Genomic DNA, 19903 nt, shown 5'->3' on the forward strand with positions numbered 1-19903 from the left:
TTATTTATAACAGTTCACATTACTTATTCATATGCTTTCTCTTATAAACACATATCTTTTCTTTTCAGTCACGTATCACATGTACGTGTAATCATTGATCTCATAATCACATGTTCCTTCTTTTCTGTCACATACCACATGTATGTGTAAACATATATCTAATATCATATGTTGCATGTAATCACATAGATCTTATCTCATAACATATACTTGTTTTCACGTATATATTTCATATCATTTCTTATACCATCACATAATCCATTTAACATACATAACATATCATGTAACATTATAATAGAAATACCTATAAGTCATATCACTTAGAGCACATAAAAGGACATATCAATTCATATAATCAAGCATACATACATGCATATTCAACTCATGCCTTTAATCATGAATTCATGTGTAACACTTCAGGAATTAGACTCATCGCAAGTCTTATTTCCATCGCACATCATATACTATTGAATATGCACTCACCTGGCCTCACTAGTCAATTCCAATCTCTTATCTTTCCCCTTGATCGATCTTACTTGTCAATGATTCCGGAACTTGGTTAGGCTCTGAATCTACATAATTATACATTTTAAGACAATCATTAGATACCTACACCTTGTAATTGGATACTAGCAACTTAAACGAACTTATTAAACCAATATGCACATTTTTCCTTTAGGGGGAATCGGTTCCCTACTAAGGGGGTATCGATTCCCTAATGACATTCTGGAAATGTTGTTCGTTTGAAGGGGTATCGGTTCCCCTTGAATGGGTACCGATTCCCCTTGCCCAGAAATCATATTTTCAACCCGAAAATTACTTCATTTCCACTCAAACACGTCATATATCATCCCCTTTTCATTCTTAACTCTAGTACACATACTTAAACCAATCTATATTCATTTATTTCATCTTAAACCTCAAAATCCTATCTTCCATATGAGATTCAAAAATCATACCCAATTTTCAATGTGTTCTAATTCCAATTCTAACACTTCATACTTCTTAATTAGATTGATGACAAGTCAAATTCATCCATAAAACTTCAACAACCATACCATATCAAAATTTCATCTTAAAACTCATATTGCAAATTCCTTCATAATTCCTTTATCTTATTGTTTAAATCCCATATAAGCTTTCCTTAAGCTTATTTAATACCCAAAGAATCAAAACTAAGCTTAAAACTCCAGAATTAACCAACTAAAATTAGACTTACCTTTGCCTTGCTCTCCCACGTATGAAGAAGAAGAAAGGAGCAGAGAACTCTGGATACTTCTCAAATTCCCCACGTTTATATTACCTAAAAAAAATTATAAAAAATCTTTATGATTAATTGACCATAATACCCTTAATTTCCTTTAATAATTACCAAATAACCTTCAATATATATTCAAATAATCATTGAATTCTTTCATTCTTTTACTTTAGTCACCAAATTCTGAAACTTTACAATTTGGTCACTAACCCGGTATTGCGGATGTTACAAGTTCGGTAAATATGATGAGACAACAAATCATGAATATAGTGTGGGGGAATCTTACCATATCCAGTGTGAAAACCTATCCAAGGAAAAATTATACTAATTGATGTAATTAGGTAGGATTGGATTGAGTTTCCTTAGTTAAGAGAAGATCTTGCGGATACAATCCCTTAATTTGGGGGATTTAGGAGATTGTATTCAATCTGGGCCGCTAATATAAATCGATCCTAGCCATTGATTGAGATGGAGCTCAACTATAAATATAGAGTCTCCCATCCTCATTTGTATCAATCCATTCAACCGTTCATTCATTCATTTCTCCATTCTATTGGGAGAGAGTAATAAAACTATGAGGCATTTACTCTAATTCTTGTGTTCTTTGTTTTTTATTCGCTTGGTGCTTGTTACCCCTCTTGGTGGCTAGGAGTAGTCATGCCTGTGTTTGCACTTTCACACCATAGTCCAACCTTGGTGGCTTGGAGTAGCCACGTTGGTGTTAAAGCTTTCGCATCATAGAAGCTTTAAGGGCTTGGTTCCAACCTTGGTGAATTTGCATGGTCACTAGGCTTGGGTAAGACTTATTTAGTCACAGAGAATACCCAAAAGTGTCAAGAAGCGTCTAAGGCCGCACATCTCATTAGACCTTAACTCTGATATTATGACGGTTTGAACTTGAATATTATGAGGGCGTGACAATAATATTAATTGAATTATAATTTAATGTATTATTCTCTTAATAGGAGAATAAAGAGCACCCCTCCTAAAGTTATTCAATAACACTTCACTTTGGACGGTTTGGTGCATCTCACATTTCTAGACAAAGCACGCATGTGACAACATATTGGGATGTTACAAAACACATAATTAAATCTCCTAACGGTAATCATGAATGTTAATTAAGGAAATATTAATATTTAATTAGGAGAATTGGGACTTTAATTTGGAATATTCCTTTTTAAGTACTCATAAACAGTGAAACGAAGTGCGGGGTTATGATAATATCGTATGTAGCGTTTGAAAAAAGTAACTTCATACATACATACATATATATATATATATATATATATATATATATATATATATATATATGTACAATATAAAATTTAATAAACGATAACTTATATATAATTTAGATCACTAAAACATATAAAAATTAATATAATATATATAGTCAAAAAATTAATATAATATATATACAAATTTATGATTTATCACTAAAATGTACACCTATACAACTAACAAATATTATTGTTGAGCCATACAATTAACAAATACACCTACACAATTTAAACCTCTTTTTTATTTATTCGATCTCTTTACTTAATCTTACTCATATGTAAAGTTTATCTATACAACTAATAAATATCATGTGTAATAGTCAAATAATAATAATAAAATTTAAATTTAAACATTATAATTAATATTATTGTTAAACAATAATCATGATGAACGATGTTTTATTTTATCCAAAAAATGACTCGAGTTGACTTATTTTTTTAAAATAAAGTTTAAATGATAAAATATGATGCATCAACGCGATCAACTGAAATTTTTTAATTCGATTTGATTAAATACTCACCCTTACTTATTCTTTCATTTTAAGTATATTTTTTTATTCAATTTTGATTCACATTATCTTCTATTATTTTAAAATATCCATATAACTTCAGTTATTATTTTCAACAATAATTTTACTATTTTTAATTTAATCTCTCAATTTTACAATTTATTCAATTTGATTTCTTACTGTTATTTTTATAAAAATAAAATTTCCACATATTTTTTTTTGACTCCTTTATACTTCGTCTCTAATTATATTACTTTAAAAAATAAAACTATAAATATATTTTATAATTTTAATCATATTAAATTATTTGATAAATTACATTATGAAAAAATACGAAAAAAATATACGTAAATCTTATGTGTTTAGAGAAAATCATTAAATTAGAATTAGATGACAGCATAATTTTATAAAAAATATAATTGTATTTAAATAAAAACTCTTTTTAATTTGATTTGATTCAATAGAATAAACTCCATAACAATCATCATCAATAATAAATGAATCTAAAAGAAAATAAAAAAATACATTCTGAAAGAAAAACAATACATGTACCTTTATAGCAGTGCCATCCTTGCTTCCATCCCTTCTCTTTGTACTTTAATTTTATATTTTTTCTTTTCTTTTCGCAATTGGAAAGGCTGGAAAGCAACTACGCTGTACCTTTCCCTGCCACTCGTTCTTCTGCTTTTTACCCTAAATCTTCAACTCTCCATTATTTCATTTTCAAAACCAAACTAATTTCGAGGCTCTAAGCCTGAAAAAGGAAGGGGAAAGAAGAGTTGGGAAGCTCAACAGTGAACCCCACTTTTTTTTTTTACTATTTTCATTCATTCATAATACTCTCCCCCATTCAGTACTTTCAAAACTCACATTATCCACTCTTTCTATTCGATTATCCTTTAGCTCACAGTCTCTTCCTCTTCGCCTCTAGTTTTTTCCACCCACTGTTCTCCACCCATGTTGATTGGAACTGTTGTCAGACTATCACTGGCATCCTACTAAGTGAAACTCTCTTTTTTATTTTCACTTTCGTGTTTACTTGCTTCAATCAGTAAACTTTGAGCTCCACGGTTCCCCAGTTTTTCCATCTTCACTTCCTACTTTTCCTCTTTTTTCCCTCTTGGACGGTTTATCTGAAGACTGGTGGCAGTCCGCAGCTTACCGACATATGATTCTTCCCTCTCTGTCAAATTTCTGGGATTTTCTCAGGTACCCTTTTCTTCCAATTTCTTTACTTTTTTTTCCCCTTCTAAGATCAAGCTAGTAGTAAGTATATAAAATTATACTCATAAAATGTAGGGTTCTTTAGCTTTCTTCTCGTTGCCGATGATAGTGATTCCCGTTGTACTTCAAAGCTAGTTAAGCATCAGCTCGTGGGCTATTTTTAATCTCAACAATTGGGATTTTCAGTTGAGTTTTATTTGAAAAATAGTTCTTTAATAATTTATTTTCTATGGTGAAAAGGCTTTTTTCTTTCCAAAAATATCCTCCATGCTATTTGTGGTTGGGATGAGAGTGTTGACTCCAATGATGTTGACAGGTTTTATGGCTACGTCAAAATTTGAAACTTTTATTATTACTGGGAGTTTAATGACCCATTAAGGACCTTCACCCCCATTCCCCACCCTTTCCTTTTTGGAGTTTAGCCTCTCATGCTCTTCTTTTTCACTTGTTGCTCCATCTTTGATGCTTCAACTTGGGACCATAAGAAGAAAAGTCCCATTTGTTTTCTTCCATTGGAAATGGATGTTTCCTGGTCATGATTCTTTGAGACATTTAACAAAGATAAAGTTGTTGACTAGTGACCAAAAAATAAACAATCATAGTCTTGGTACAAAATTTTAACCTTTTGTGATTATGAAGAACCCTTTGATGATTTGATCAGTTGCTTGATTTTGAGTGGGGCATAAAGATTTGATTAACATGACAGGAATGAAGAAGATTAGAGACTAAAGCTGTTAAATCCAGTAGGTCAGTAGGTGAATCAGGTTTGGCTTGGTGTTCTCGAGAGTGTGGGGGACATTTCCTGGACTTCAGTCGATGGAATCCTCGGCGGCGGCATCCTTTAAAAGGGCTCGGTCGCCTGGCAGCGGAAGCCTAGCGCCTTCGTGCTTGGTCGATGGCTGCACTGCAGACCTCAGCAAATGCAGGGACTACCATCGACGCCATAAAGTATGCGAAGTTCACTCGAAGACCCCAAAAGTTACAATTAGGGGTCAAGAACAACGGTTTTGCCAGCAGTGTAGCAGGTAAATATATTTGCTGCAGTTTATGTAGTGATTTAAGGTTTACGAACTCTGTTTCTTTTAGTTTCTTTGTGTCTGAATTCTGATATTTTTTCATCGTGAAGTACTCGATTTTCATGTCTTGTCCATATCCGGACATGTACAGATTTGGATGCTAATACTCTAATGTGATTTGCTCCTTACAAGATTGTATCTTTCATCGATAAATGTAGGAGATTAGTTTATGGTGAATGTATTTTATTAGGTTTCATTCGTTGGTGGAGTTTGATGAGGTGAAACGAAGCTGTAGGAAACGTCTCGACGGACATAATCGACGACGGAGAAAGCCCCAACCCGATTCCCTGTCTGCGAATTCAGGGAGGTTTCTATCCAGTCACCAAGGTTTAACTTGCTTTTTTAATGTTTTCATGCAAAGCTTGTTTTACCTTAAATTTCCAAATGTTTGATATCAATGGAGACTCTGCTGCAGGTACTCGATACTATCCGATAGGTAGCCCCCAAATATTATCGACAACTGCCATAACGTCTTCTTGGATGAGGACCCTGAAATTGGAAACCGATATGAACTTGATAAACTTCAGCGGCCGAACTGGCTTGTTCCCTGGATTCTCATCTGATAACTACAAAGGAGAAAAACAGTTCTCATTCTTACAAACTACTAGTTCATCACTCCCTGGAAGTGTTTCGGTTTGTCAACCGTTTCTCAATGTGATTCCTTCGTCAAGCAATGGTGGCAGCAACCTGAAAATGTTCCCGAACGCGTTAAATCAAACTATCGACTCAAATTGTGCTCTCTCTCTTCTGTCATCCCAACCGGCTGAGATTAGGGAGATTGGTCTGAGCCCCACGGTGCAACATGGCTCAGCTTTATCATTGATCCCAAACTTGCATTATAATGATCTAGGAGGAATTGGAGGTGAGCAAATCGGAACTGCCGTTTTGGCCGCTGACAGTGGCGGTAACACCAATATCCATGGCCATGAAATGTTCCAAAATAATCATCCCGGGTGTTCTGCAACTGGTTCTCACCATACACTCTCCTTCTCATGGGAGTAAAAATATCTGCCATTTCCTATCTACCTCCAAATCAGATAGTTTTGAGTAACGAAGTTGGAAATTTATAAACATATTCGTGTGTTTTGCTTTTAGAATATTTAATGAACTTTTGTTTGAATGAGTGGGGAATAATGTATGAATCTTTCAGACAAAAATATGTTTGCTTCTGCAGTTGTAGTTGCCCCATGGTATTTGATGCTGTAGTTCTCTAACATACATTCATCAAAGATAATAATGATATTTCATGCCATAAAAACATAGGGTGAATTGCACATCTAGTATCCCAGTGTAATTATCACTTTTATTCGTTTTGGTAGTCAATTGTTTTTCTTTCAAAAGACTACTTAACATTTAATTTTTATTTTAATTTAATTACTCCTCGTTAAATAAATTACAGTGATACTAATCAATCCTCTCTCTGAAGAAGATGCCAGACATGCATGGGCCACTCTTTATTCCTAAAACCAACGTTAGAACATCGCCTAAACACCACATCATTAACAAAAAGCTTTAGGGATTAAAAAAAAGAAATATTGATCATTATATATCAGTGATGGAAAAGCTAAAGGGAATATATCCAGTACCTACTCAGTCTGGGACCGCCATTAATCCTTTCTTTTAAGCTTATGGACGGCGTGGGTTAGCCCGGGGGGTTTCAAGTTTATCCAAAAAGCAAAAGCACACCAACCAACGTGTATCAGGTGTGTGTGTTATTGCTTCATTTCCATCGCTGTAGCAAGATTCTGCAGGGAATTTGTTGCATCAATCAGGTATTTGGAAGTGACTGATTTGCCATTTCAGATAATATATTGTATTAGGATCAACGGAAGGCACTAAAATAAATGTTCTCTCTCTCTATATACCTGGGAGTTTGCTCAACAAAAACAATCTTCTGTTCTAACTAAGCTTCATCGTCGACTAAAACAGTTTACAAATGGAGGCAGCTCAAAAGAAGGGATTCTTCAGAGGCAAGTTAGCCAAGTCTTTCTCTCTATTTACCAAGCCAAGACCGACCAGCGGAAGCAGCAGCAAGGTGGTTCCCTGCTCGACGCAACCAACACCGATCAGTTCATCGTATCTGAGGGTGTGGATGTATTCTTATGCTAGCTCGAAGCAGCCGATTAGTAGCTTCCATGAACAGAATAATGTAGCAAGTCTTCAATCGTCAACGCTAAAGGTGTCGTATGCGTATGGAGTCGAGGCTTGGGGCCATGTCGACGAAAACGTGGATTCCAAGGCCTCCACCTATATTTCAAACGACCGACAAGGTTTCCAGTTTGATAGAGTTTGATTCCACTATGTATGTATCTGCTGAAGCACAACAATGGTAATTATGGTGGAGGTTAAATATAGCTTGTGATCCTTTTGAGTTGTGACCGATCGAGTATGGATTTATATTAGTGTGCTAATTCTTACAATTACAAATTACATACTTTGATCTTAATTAATTACTACTTGGTTCCGAGCTGTTAACACCATAAGCAGCAAAAATAGATTGTTCCCTCAATGCTCGAACGCTCATATTGTGTTCTATGTTCCAACTTATATTGATCCCATTTTGGGGATAGAAATGAATAAATTTTAATTCGATTTAGTTTTTTTTTAAATTTTAATTATTATGATTAAATTATTCGACTTAAATTAAATTTTAATTTCGATTTTTTATCAATTTAAAAATGCTTAATACAAAAATAAGTGTCTAAACTTTGTCTCGAAAAACATTTGTGCCTAAAGAAATTTTCTCTAAAACTAGATGCGTAACATTTTCATCGGAGATTTTTAAGTATCTGGACCTTGGCCATTAAGTGATACATGTCATGTTATGATAATTTATTTAAAAAATTTAAAAATATATTTTTATTAAAATAAAAACAACCCACAGCCCGTGTCCCTCCCCCTCTTTTCCCCTTTCCCCTTTCTATGGTCGTCGGCTGGTGATCCATGACTGTCACTGTCACCTTCATTGACACCAGCGTCAACCCCGACCAAACCTCCGTTGGTCTTTTGTCGTAAAGTGACACCGTTTTCCGTAGAGAAACGTTTAAGTTTCTGTTTTTCGTCGATTCCGATCGATCCCGATGTTCATAAGCCACACCGCCACCACCATTCAAACCATCGTGCAATTCCGATCAAAATCCAAGTGTTCGGCTATATATTTTTATATATAAATTAAGTTTTTTTTTAATTTTTTAAAAAAATAATGTTTTTATTATTAAAATATATATATATATATATATAACGGTAGTCACCTAAAAGTATAATTGAAAAAACGTTAAACACATAATTTTAGCAAAAATTTACGTAGGCACTAAAACATTTTATGAGACATTGTTTAGATACTTTTTTTTTTTGTATTAAGCTATTAAAAAGCGACCATACCAAATTACAGCACGAGCTAACACCAGAAGAGCTATCCTAGATCAAAGATGGAGAAGTACATGGCTAAAACACAAACAACGGTTCATAGGTTACCCTAAACTACTAAAGACCAGCAAACCAAATGAAAACTTGAATACGAGATTAACTGTAAGGAAGGGGAAGGCATCTGAGATGCAACACCACACAACTAATGAGAGCACCAGGAAGCACGACCTCAAGGGATCAACAACATATGTAGAGCCATTAGCTGACCCAAACACAAAACTGGGACTGAGCTGACTCAGACCACAAGGACACAGTCCTCAGGCCTAAGCAGCAGTTCCACCTGCGAAAAACTTACCTCAGACAGAAGCAACAATAACCCCACAAAGCGTGAAATATTTTCTGAGATTTACGGTTATCCAAGAGCAACAAACACACCAGAAAGCTTTCTGAAATTAAACTCCACCAGCTGGCCCTGACTTCACAGCAGAATCGAACCCGAGCTTGCACTAAAACAACAAGACAAGCAGGCCCACCAGAAACCAACCCAGATTCAGCTACACCAGCAGCTCAAAAGATTACAGATCTTACTTATACCTGTGAAAAAGGATATGAATATATATATATATATATATATATATATATCTTTTATTATTAGAGAAAGTTATTTAAATTGAAATAAATATGTAACAATATTATAAAAGAAATATAATTAAATTTAAAGAGAAACCCAAACAAATTTGATTCGAATCGACTAGAATTTTATAAACTTGATTCAACTCGAAAAAATTCAAATAAAGTTTGAATTACAAAATAATACTCATCAACTTCACTAACTTAAATTTTCGTGACCTGATTCGACTTGATCGAATACTCACTCCTTCCGAAGGGTGAATTTTAAAAGCTATTTTTAATCTTTTGATTTATTTTTATGAATGATTTTAAATAGAGTATATATCATTCAGAAATTTTGCAAGTTTAATTCGTGAAAAAAGAATGTGATTATTGAAAATGAAAAAAAAAATACAAGTTAGAATAGAAAATTTAAAAGTAAATTAACTCGAACATCTGCAGCAGGCACAAACGAGAATTTTCCATTAATCTTTTTCGTGGAAATAGAAAACTTTCTTTCTTTTTATCCCAAACAAAGTAATGTCCAATCCCATCTACTCTATTTCATAGGCTTAGAGAATCCATATCTAAGATTATCATTCTTTGTTCTATAATAATTTAAAAAATCTAATTTACTTTTAATTGGTTTATATTTAATATTTTTACAAAGCGTTTACGTTTGAAGTAGCATAAACAATTAAACTAAAATTACTTTTAAAATGGGTTAATATTTTTTGCCTTCTCGATATATGAATTTATACCTTAAGAGTATGTTTGATTCACCGAAAGAATTATTTATGGAAATAGGATTCCATGAATAATATTAAATGTTTCTTTAGAATATATATAAAATGTATTTGCTTATTTTGTTTCTTATTTTATGATTGATCACTCATCATTATCAGTAATAATACCAAACAAAATTATATGAGATCATATCCTTCTCCTCTACAATTCCTTTTGCATGTCACGTATTTCCATCGAAAGCAGATAAGAACCGAGTTAGAATCTAATCCTATTACCAAAACAACATGACAGCACATAACAAGACAAAATTGAAGATATGTTGGCATATTCTTTAGCAACTTTATTCATCATGTGTCTGTGATAATCTATCCTATGTCTGAACCTATAAGATGCCAAACATGCATGGGGCAATCTTTATTCCTATAATCCACCAAAAAAAATGTAAATTATATCACCTTCCACGAAAAGAAAAAGGTACCTTCCCATATATACATTATATCTGTAACAAGATTCTGTAGGGAATTTGTTGCATTAATTAGGTGTTTGGCAGTGATTAATTTGCCATTTGGAATAATACATTGTATTATCGACAATAGAATGCCCTACAGCTAATGCTCTCTCTATATAAAGACATTAGATTTTGCTCAACAAAACCTTCTTTTCTTCTAACCTTCATCGTCCACTCAAACAGTTTACACATTCTTCCTCCTCTAGATTCAACTCAAATGGAAGCAACTCAAAAGAAGGGATTCTTCAGAGGCAGGTTAACCAAGTCTTCCTCTCGATTTACCAAGCCAAGGCCCATCAGCGGAAGCAGCAGCAAGGTGGTTCCCTGCTCGACGAAATCGACACCGAGCTATTCATCAATTCCGAGGGTGTCGCCCTATTCTTATGCTAGCTCGAAGCAGGCGACTAGTACTTCCCATGAACAGAAGAATATTGCGAATGTTGCATCATCAATGCAAAAGGTGTCGTATGAGTCTGCAATTGAGTATTGGGGTCATGGCGACGAAAACGTGGATGTGAAGGCCTCGAGCTATATTTCAAACGTCCGACAACGTTTCCAGCTTGATAGAGTTTGATTCCACATTACATGTTATATATATGTATCTGATAAACCATAATTATGGTAATTATGGTCGGGTTTAAATAGCTAAGTTTTGATCAATCTATTATGGAATATATATATAAGTGTGTGTGTGTATCCGATTATATATAAACAATAGAAGTAATAAAAAAGTTTTCTCAACAAAATTGTCTAATAAAACGAATGAAATAAAACCCTAAAAATGAACAAGGAAACGTATATTCTCACCCTTTCATGTCCGAAACATGAACAAAGTTTCGGGGTTGACGACAAAATATGCACCTATTTTTAATTTTTAGTTTGATACTTAATCTTTAGGGTAAACTACACGTTTAGTACCCGAACTATTAGTTTTGTTTCATTTTAGTACATAAACTTTTATTTGTTTCAAAATCATAACTAACATTTACTTTTTGTTTCTTTTGGTACCTCATCGTTAAAAACTTAGTGGATTTCTTTCAAGATGACACTTTTTTATGGGCAAATTAGATCATTCAACTATCTTCTCATTCCTATTTTGGTCACTAAAGTTTTTTTTAAAATTTAATTACTTAACTTTCAAATTACTCCTAATTTAATCACTCTAAGTTTCAAATTTATTTTTTATTTTAATTATATATTAATAAAATAATAATAAAAATATAATTTCTTAAAAATTATTAATAAAATAAATTAAAGTGATTAAACATGAGCAATTTGAAAGTTAAGTAGTTAAATTGAAAATTTGTAAACTTTAGTGACCAGAATATGATTGGGAAAATAATTAAATGATGAATGATATAATTTATCCATAAAAATACCACAACAATTTTGTTAAGTTTATAAGGACGAGACACTAAAATAAAATAAAAAAGTAAATGTTAAGTATTATTATGAAATTAATGAAAGTTTAGATATTAAAACGAAAAAAACTGATAACTTAGGTACTAAACGTATAGTTTACCCTAATCTTTATTTATATGAAAGATTTAAATGCTTTTTCATAAATAATTATAAACAAAAGTTATATTTAACATTAAACTTTTAAAAGTTACAAATAAATAAATAAATAAATAAAATGTATATTCCGTACGGTAAAAACCTGGTGACAACTGACAGCTTACTTCCCGAAAGTGAAGTATCCAAAATTAAAGTAATGTCCACGTGTTACTATGGTTGACGTGGACGGCGTCCGCCTATGAAATGGGAAGTCTGACATTGAGAAGGACCTCCCTGGTCCCTCACCTTTATTATATTTCAAATTTTGGCCCCTAATTTTATTATATTTCAACTTTTGACCTCAACAACCTCACCTTAATTATTCCCCATCCCTTTGGTCCCCTTCAACTTTTCATTTGCATTTTCTTTGGGTTTTAAGATTTTTTAAGGCATTAGGTTTTTGTGATATATATATATATATATATATATATATATATATATATATATCAATGAAATATCAACCTCGAATAAAATAATTTAACTTAATTACTTAATTTTAATATGAAAATTAATTTTAATTTATAGTTTCAAAATAATTTGTATGTTGAAAAAAATGTATATAGATAGCTTTATGATACATCAACACGGTATAAAATCTATAAATCTTACATATTTTTTGAATTATTAGATTAAATAAATTTAATAATTAAAATTAAAATTTTTAAACTCTGTCGTAACCGTCCTTCATGTGGGCTCGGAATCAGGTTTCGACTTAAATTAATGTGTGTTGGAGCCGCCACCGATCATTTTAAATTAGGTTGATCGGACACCCTAACTTACCTTTTATCTGATCTATGTTTTACCAGAAGTTTGTCAGATTCGGGAGTCGATTACAGTCAATGAATGATTATCAACCCTGTACTACCCTTTCGGTACCAAATTGATTTCTCGGTTGTCTTAATTGTGAAAATTAAAAGTCAAATTAAAATTTAAAATTTCGATTTGAATTACTTATCTTTGATAGATTTAAAATTGTCCTTAAAAAACAAATTAATATTAAACAATAAAATAAAAATAAATAAATAAATAAATAAAAGAATAAAAAAGAAAGTTTTAAATTAAAAGGATTAAATTGAAAAGAACTAAAAATCAAGGATTAAATTGATATTAATTAAAAGTTGCAAAAAAATAAGAAGTTAGGGGGTTAAATTGCAAAAATATAAAAATATAATAAGGATTAAATTGAATTAATTCAAAATTTAAGGGTAAATTTACAACAAGTGACCAAAATGAGTTATGTATCAAAATAACAAGGACTGCAAAAATAATTTAAATTTTTCATAATTGCACACTGATCCCTCCTATAAATACCCAAAAATTAGAAAAAAATTATTTTCTCACTTATTTAAAAAAAAAACAACACTTTATCACTCTTAAAATCCTCTCAACCCTTTCCCTCAACCGGCCATAGGCCAACCACACTCCGTCGAAGCCCCACTGTCCCGACCATCGCCTCCGGTGGCCGGAAAACCTAAACACCCCTCAAAACGTTCCTCTAGCTACACCAAAGCTAAAATCGAGCCCGATTGTTCTAAACCCCCCCAATTAGGGTAGATCTATGAGAGAACTTTCCACTCTTTGACTCTTTGAAAATTTGACTTTTATTGGACAAATAAAAACATTTTTATAAAACATATCAGAACATCTACAATTTAAACATTTATAGTACATACCAACAATATTTCAAAGAACAAAACATATACAATTTGCATTTCACTGATCTGATAGTCTTCACGGGTATGTTGTCATTCTCTTATATATTTGACTTACTCCTCAAAGCTCTTTGCACCTACGTGTGAACAATCACACACTAAGTCTATGACTTACTGAGGCAAATACGAGTAAGATAAAACATTATAAAATAATTTCTTACTCTTTTCATAGAACACATTTTATAAAGGATTCAATTCTCATTTCATAATAAGAATGTATACTTTTATAACTTGTTCGGTTTATAACTTTGTTTTAACAATAGCCCAATGCATACTACTAAGAACTCTAGGTATTTGAGTACATTGAGGTTGTGCACTAATGTTGTCACCACATCTCACATAATTTGCACCGAAGTGCCACATATTTGTCTCGAATGACCACATAGAACCTTCGACTCTTGGCATGCCAACTATACCTCTAATTCTCATAGATATACCTTGGGCTTATTCCATGTAATTAGATCACATTTATTATTCAAGAGTTCTTTTATTTACATAGATCACATTTCGAGTATAATGGTTCCACATAACTAAAATCTCTTAGCACATATTCACATAACATTTATTCATATAAATCATCTCACGTAGAACATTTACTCATAGCATATACCATAGTATTATTCAAATTATCATGTACAAATAATTTTGGTAATTCGTACCCAAAAATTATAACAAAATCATTTAATAAATTAAGTTATAAAAATATATTTTATAACATAATACAAATCATTAATTCAAAAACATTTGAAGTTGGATTATTGCAAGCCGCCCTCCAATCATATATATAAAATAAGTAAGTTGCACTCACCTTTTGCCTCACTTAAGCCCTAAGCAACTCCTTTTCACTTTGTTCAACATTTACTTTCAATCGAATCTACACATTACATAATCAATATAAATATCGGTTCTCAAATAACATTTAACCACATAATCTTTACTTAAGCAAATTGAAACACCTAATTAACAATTTCCGGCTGAATAATATTGGTACGCTACCCACAGTACCTGTCACACCCCCAACCCGTATCCGATCCGGATACGAGTCCGAAGTGTCACATTGACTTTTCAAACATTTATTCGTATAAAATAGTGAGTAATTTAAAAACTTTGATAACATTTAACTTATTCAAAACGTTTACAAAATATATATCAGAGTTCATACAATTTATGTCTTTAGACTACATGCCAACTACACTATATATATAGTACCTATATTTTCTGATCTGACATTTGGTAAGGAAAACTGACCTGTCTTGCTCTGCATTACTCTTTACTCTTCTCGAAACCTACGTGTGAAACAATCACACGCTAAGTCGAAGACTTAGTGAGGCATAACAACTTATAATGCACTTTATAACATATATCAATACATGCATGTTCTGTTCTATCATGTTATATCAATTCCATGCATTCTTCGTATCATATAAAATCATATCAGATCAATTGCAGTAAATCCATACGTACACATAATTCATCATTAACAGTTTATCATGTAATCACATACTTTTATGGTTAACCTTTTCAATCAAACACTATACACACACAACATCATATCATTTCTATAACATTTATCATACCACTAACATATATTTTTTCATATCTCTGGATTAGCCCATGTACATATGTGAGAACTATCGATATGTGAGTCTATAGAGGTTGTGCACTAATGCTGTCACCACAGCTCGTATAATTGCACCAAAGTGCCGCGTAGAATTGCACCGTAGTGCCATATAATGATGTCCATAAGGACCACATAGAATTCCTTAAGAATCATATACATATGCTAGGGATCAAGTATGTGTCTCTCACGACTTCACACATGTTCCACAGAATATATATATATATCCCGAAGGACCACGTAGAATTGCACCGTAGTGCCATATAATGATGTCCATAAGGACCACATATTATTCCTTAAGAATCATATACATATACTAGGGATCAAGTATGTGTCTTTCAAGACTTCACACATGTTCCAAAGAATATACATATGTCCCGAAGGACCGCGTAGACCCTCGACTCTTGGCATGCCAACTATACCCCTAGCTCTCATGACACATAACATGGGCGTTATTATTTATTTCATTTCAAATATTCACATAAACTTGTAATTCACGTATCACATATCACGTATCACATAGCTTCTTTTCATATTATCACATAGTCACGTAGTTCACTTACACGTAGATCATTTCCATATAATTCACATGTCACATATGTCATGTTATCATATAATTTCTATCATTTCTCACCCAATCACATTTATTCATGTAAACATACTTATCATATCTTGTTCACATAAGATCATATACTTCATATAACATATAGAAACACCTAGAACACCTTCACGTAGCTTATAGTCATAGGTCTTATCTCATAACATATACTTGTTTTCACATATATATATATTTCATATCATTTCTTATACCATCGCATAATTCATTTAACATACATAACATATTATGTAACATTATAATAGAAATACCTATAAGTCATATCACTTAGAGCACATATATACTTATAGTCACATTACTTATATCTTAATCTTATGCCTTCTCTTAGACATATATATTCACATGTTCAGGTAATCCACCATTTCATCACATAATTATGTATTCATATAACTCATTTCATTTCATTTCATATTTATCTATATATATATATCCTCAAGATTTATCCTAATATAAATCATATAGCACTCTTATAATTCATATTCATATTCATCTAGGGCAGACTTATAAACATATCTCACTTCTATTATTTCTTTATATATATAATCTAATCTGTTTACTTAATTCAATTTCATATAACTCCTATAATCTTCTCATATAACTTCATAAATTTCTATCATACAACCCATGTGTTATAGTTTTATTTAAACATATGAATCTTTCCCATCTAGCTTATCTTATATGTTCATCTTATCATTTATGTTCAAATCTCCTAGTTAGTGTACTAATCTCACTTCATCCTATAGATCAATATTATCCAGCTTATTTCACTTATCATATAATAATAATTATATTTCACTATGATCATATAGTTTATATCTCATATAATTCATAACCTTTCTTATGTAATTACTTATACTTTATCATCTAACACATAAAAGAACAGATCAATCCATATAATCAAGCATACATACATGCATATTCAACTCATGCCTTTAATCATGCATTCATGTGTAACACTTCAGGAAATAGACTCATCGCAATTCTTATTCCCATCGCACATCATATACTATTGAATATGCACTCACCTGGTCTCACTAGTCAATTCCAATCTCTTATCTTTCCCTTGATCGATCTTACTTGCCAAACGTTCCGGAATTGCTTTATGCGTAGAATCTACATAAATGTACATTTCGAGGCAATCATTAGATACCTACACCTTGTAATTGGATACTAGCAACTTAAACGAACTTATTAAACCCATATTCCCAATTTCCTTTAGGGGGAATCGGTTCCCTACTATGGGGGTATCGATTCCCTAATGACATTCTGGAAATGTTGTTCGTTTGAAGGGGTATCGGTTCCCCTTGAATGGGTACCGATTCCCCTTGCCCAGAAATCATATTTTCAACCCGAAAATTACTTCATTTCCACTCAAACACTTCATATATCATCCCCTTTTCATTCTTAACTCTAGTACACATACTTAAACCAATCTATATTCATTTATTTCATCTTAAACCTCAAAATCCTATCTTCCATATGAGATTCAAAAATCATACCAAATTTTCAATGTGTTCTAATTCCAATTCTAACACTTCATACTTCTTAATTAGATTGATGACAAGTCAAATTCATCCATAAAACTTCAACAACCATACCATATCAAAATTTCTTCTTAAAACTCATATTGCAAATTCCTTCATAATTCCTTTATCTTATTGTTTAAATCCCATATAAGCTTTCCTTAAGCTTATTTAATACCCAAAGAATCAAAACTAAACTTAAAACTCCAGAATTAACCAACTAAAATTAAACTTACCTTTGCCTTGCTCTCCCACGTATGAAGAAGAAGAAAGGAGCAGAGAACTCTGGATACTTCTCAAATTTCCCACGTTTATATTACCTTAAAAAAAATTATAAAAATCTTTCTGATCAAATGACCATAATACCCTTAATTTCCTTTAATAATTACCAAATAACCTTCAATATATATTCAAATAATCATTGAATTCTTTCATTCTTCTACTTTAGTCACCAAATTCTGAAACTTACAATTTGGTCACTAACCCGGTATTGCGGATGTTACAGTACCGATACTTCTCTTCTATGGTACCGATACCCACTTCAGTACCGATACCATTTTGACATTCTGTCATTTCATCTTTACTTATAGTATCGATACCTTAGTATTGGTATCGATACCCTTACTAGTATCAATACTACTACCATTTAATATTGATATTGTTCATCTGATTCATATAATTTCATCCAGTTAACCTTATAGTATCGGTATTGTTCTTCCAGTACCGATACCCTTACCCAGAAATCACCTATTTCACTTCGAAAAATTACCCAACTTTCACTTAAATCTCTCACCCTTAACTCTATTTATACCTTCAAACTCATTTACACTTATTCTCACTAATTTATCTACATTAAAACCCCTTTTACATCAAAAATCTTCCATTGAACTCTTGGACTAAAAATCATATCAAATTTTCAAACATGTTTTAATCTTTCCTAACACTTATAATCCCTTAATTAAACCCTTGACAAGTCAAATATGTCTTTAAAAATCTAAAAACAATCAATTTCAATCAATTTTCTTAAAAACCTATTTTACTAAATCACCATTAAATCCTTAATCTCTTGGTTTCCACTCATCTTTAAACTTTATTAAACTTCTATATCACTCATAGAACCAAAACCAAATCAAAGATAAAAGAATTAACCCACTTCAATCACCTACCTTAGCAAAAGGGAAGGGTCACAATAGAAGAAAAAAGAAAAGAAGATGACCAAATTCTTCCATATATTTCTTTTTCCTTATGACTTTTCCCCCCCACATGTTAAATACCTTCAAAAAGAATTTTAAATTCTTTTCATGCTAAAAGACCATAATGCCCTTCCATCTTTGATAATAAATCCTGGACAATAATTTCCCAAATCAGTCCTTGAACTTTTCAATTTATCAAAATTAAACCACCAAATTTAAATCCTTACTTTTCAGTCACTGACCCGAAATTTGGGGTGTTACAGTCCTTCTTAGTTCCGACGTCTATTCCTTTCCCCGAGCAAGACCGAAACTTTAATGTGTTTTTTGGTGATTTTAGTGGCCCGAATGATTTCTTTGTTTGGTTTCTTTTACTGCTTGACGCTTCTTCTTCTTTTTGTGTATTGGATAGTGCTTTGCAGGGGTTTTTATAGCCATGTTTGGAGAGATTTTTTGGGGTTGTTTCCCATACCTTGATTTGCTTGGGTTGTTGTAATCCCGTTTTCGACGGGATTTTGTGTTCGTTGCGTTATTGCTAGAGAATAGGTGGTGTTCCCCTTCAGATTTTCTCGGATCTGTCGTGATTTTGCTGTTTGGCTCTGAAGTGACCGGTTTAACGCCAGGTCATAGTCCTCACGTGCCATTCGAGCCCCCTCCCCCGTGCGACACCAAAGTTTAGGGTAAAACCCTATTTTACTTGGGCTGGGTCAGGCCCTCTCTTCCTAATTGGGCCTGTTTTACTGGGTCAGGCTAACATGGTTCGGTTGGGCTCCCTTGCTGGATTGGATTTGGACTATTTGGACCTTAAAAATAAAAAAATAAAATGAAAAATAAATAATAATAATAATAATAATAATAATAATAAACATAATATATATATTTAAAAAAAACTATATAACATATTATATTTTCAAAATCATATAATATGTTTTCAAATATATATATATATATATATATATATATATATATTACATATGTTTTTAAAAAGTATGTTTTCAAAACTATATAATAATATATTTTTTAAAAACTATACTATATATCTTCAAAAACTATATATTATATGTTTTTTTAATTATATAATATGATACTATATGTTTTTTAAAAACT

The 19903-nt window shown here is 32.1% G+C and overlaps 1 protein-coding gene and 1 long non-coding RNA gene across 2 annotated transcripts; one reads left to right on the plus strand and one right to left on the minus strand.

Annotated features, from left to right (window-relative positions):
- The first annotated feature begins 3691 nt into the window (after nucleotides 1-3691).
- Nucleotides 3692-6523, plus strand: LOC120197801 (squamosa promoter-binding-like protein 16). Its single transcript, XM_039199497.1, has 4 exons — nucleotides 3692-4259; nucleotides 4981-5299; nucleotides 5541-5677; nucleotides 5766-6523. Exons 2-4 carry the CDS (start codon nucleotides 5091-5093, stop codon nucleotides 6350-6352), a joined length of 933 nt encoding a protein of 310 aa, XP_039055428.1. The 5' UTR covers nucleotides 3692-4259; nucleotides 4981-5090; the 3' UTR covers nucleotides 6353-6523.
- LOC120198858 lies at nucleotides 5178-18697 on the minus strand. The gene is made up of 3 exons (XR_005523404.1): nucleotides 18684-18697; nucleotides 5343-5347; nucleotides 5178-5312 (listed from the first exon to the last, which is right to left on the minus strand). It is a non-coding gene; the product is annotated as an uncharacterized LOC120198858 (long non-coding RNA).
- Between the last annotated feature and the right edge of the window lie 1206 nt (nucleotides 18698-19903).

The sequence above is a fragment of the Hibiscus syriacus genome, unplaced genomic scaffold (genome assembly GCF_006381635.1).
Source record: "Hibiscus syriacus cultivar Baekdansim isolate YM2019G1 unplaced genomic scaffold, ASM638163v2 tig00000002_pilon, whole genome shotgun sequence".
NCBI classification, from domain to species: Eukaryota; Viridiplantae; Streptophyta; class Magnoliopsida; order Malvales; family Malvaceae; genus Hibiscus; species Hibiscus syriacus.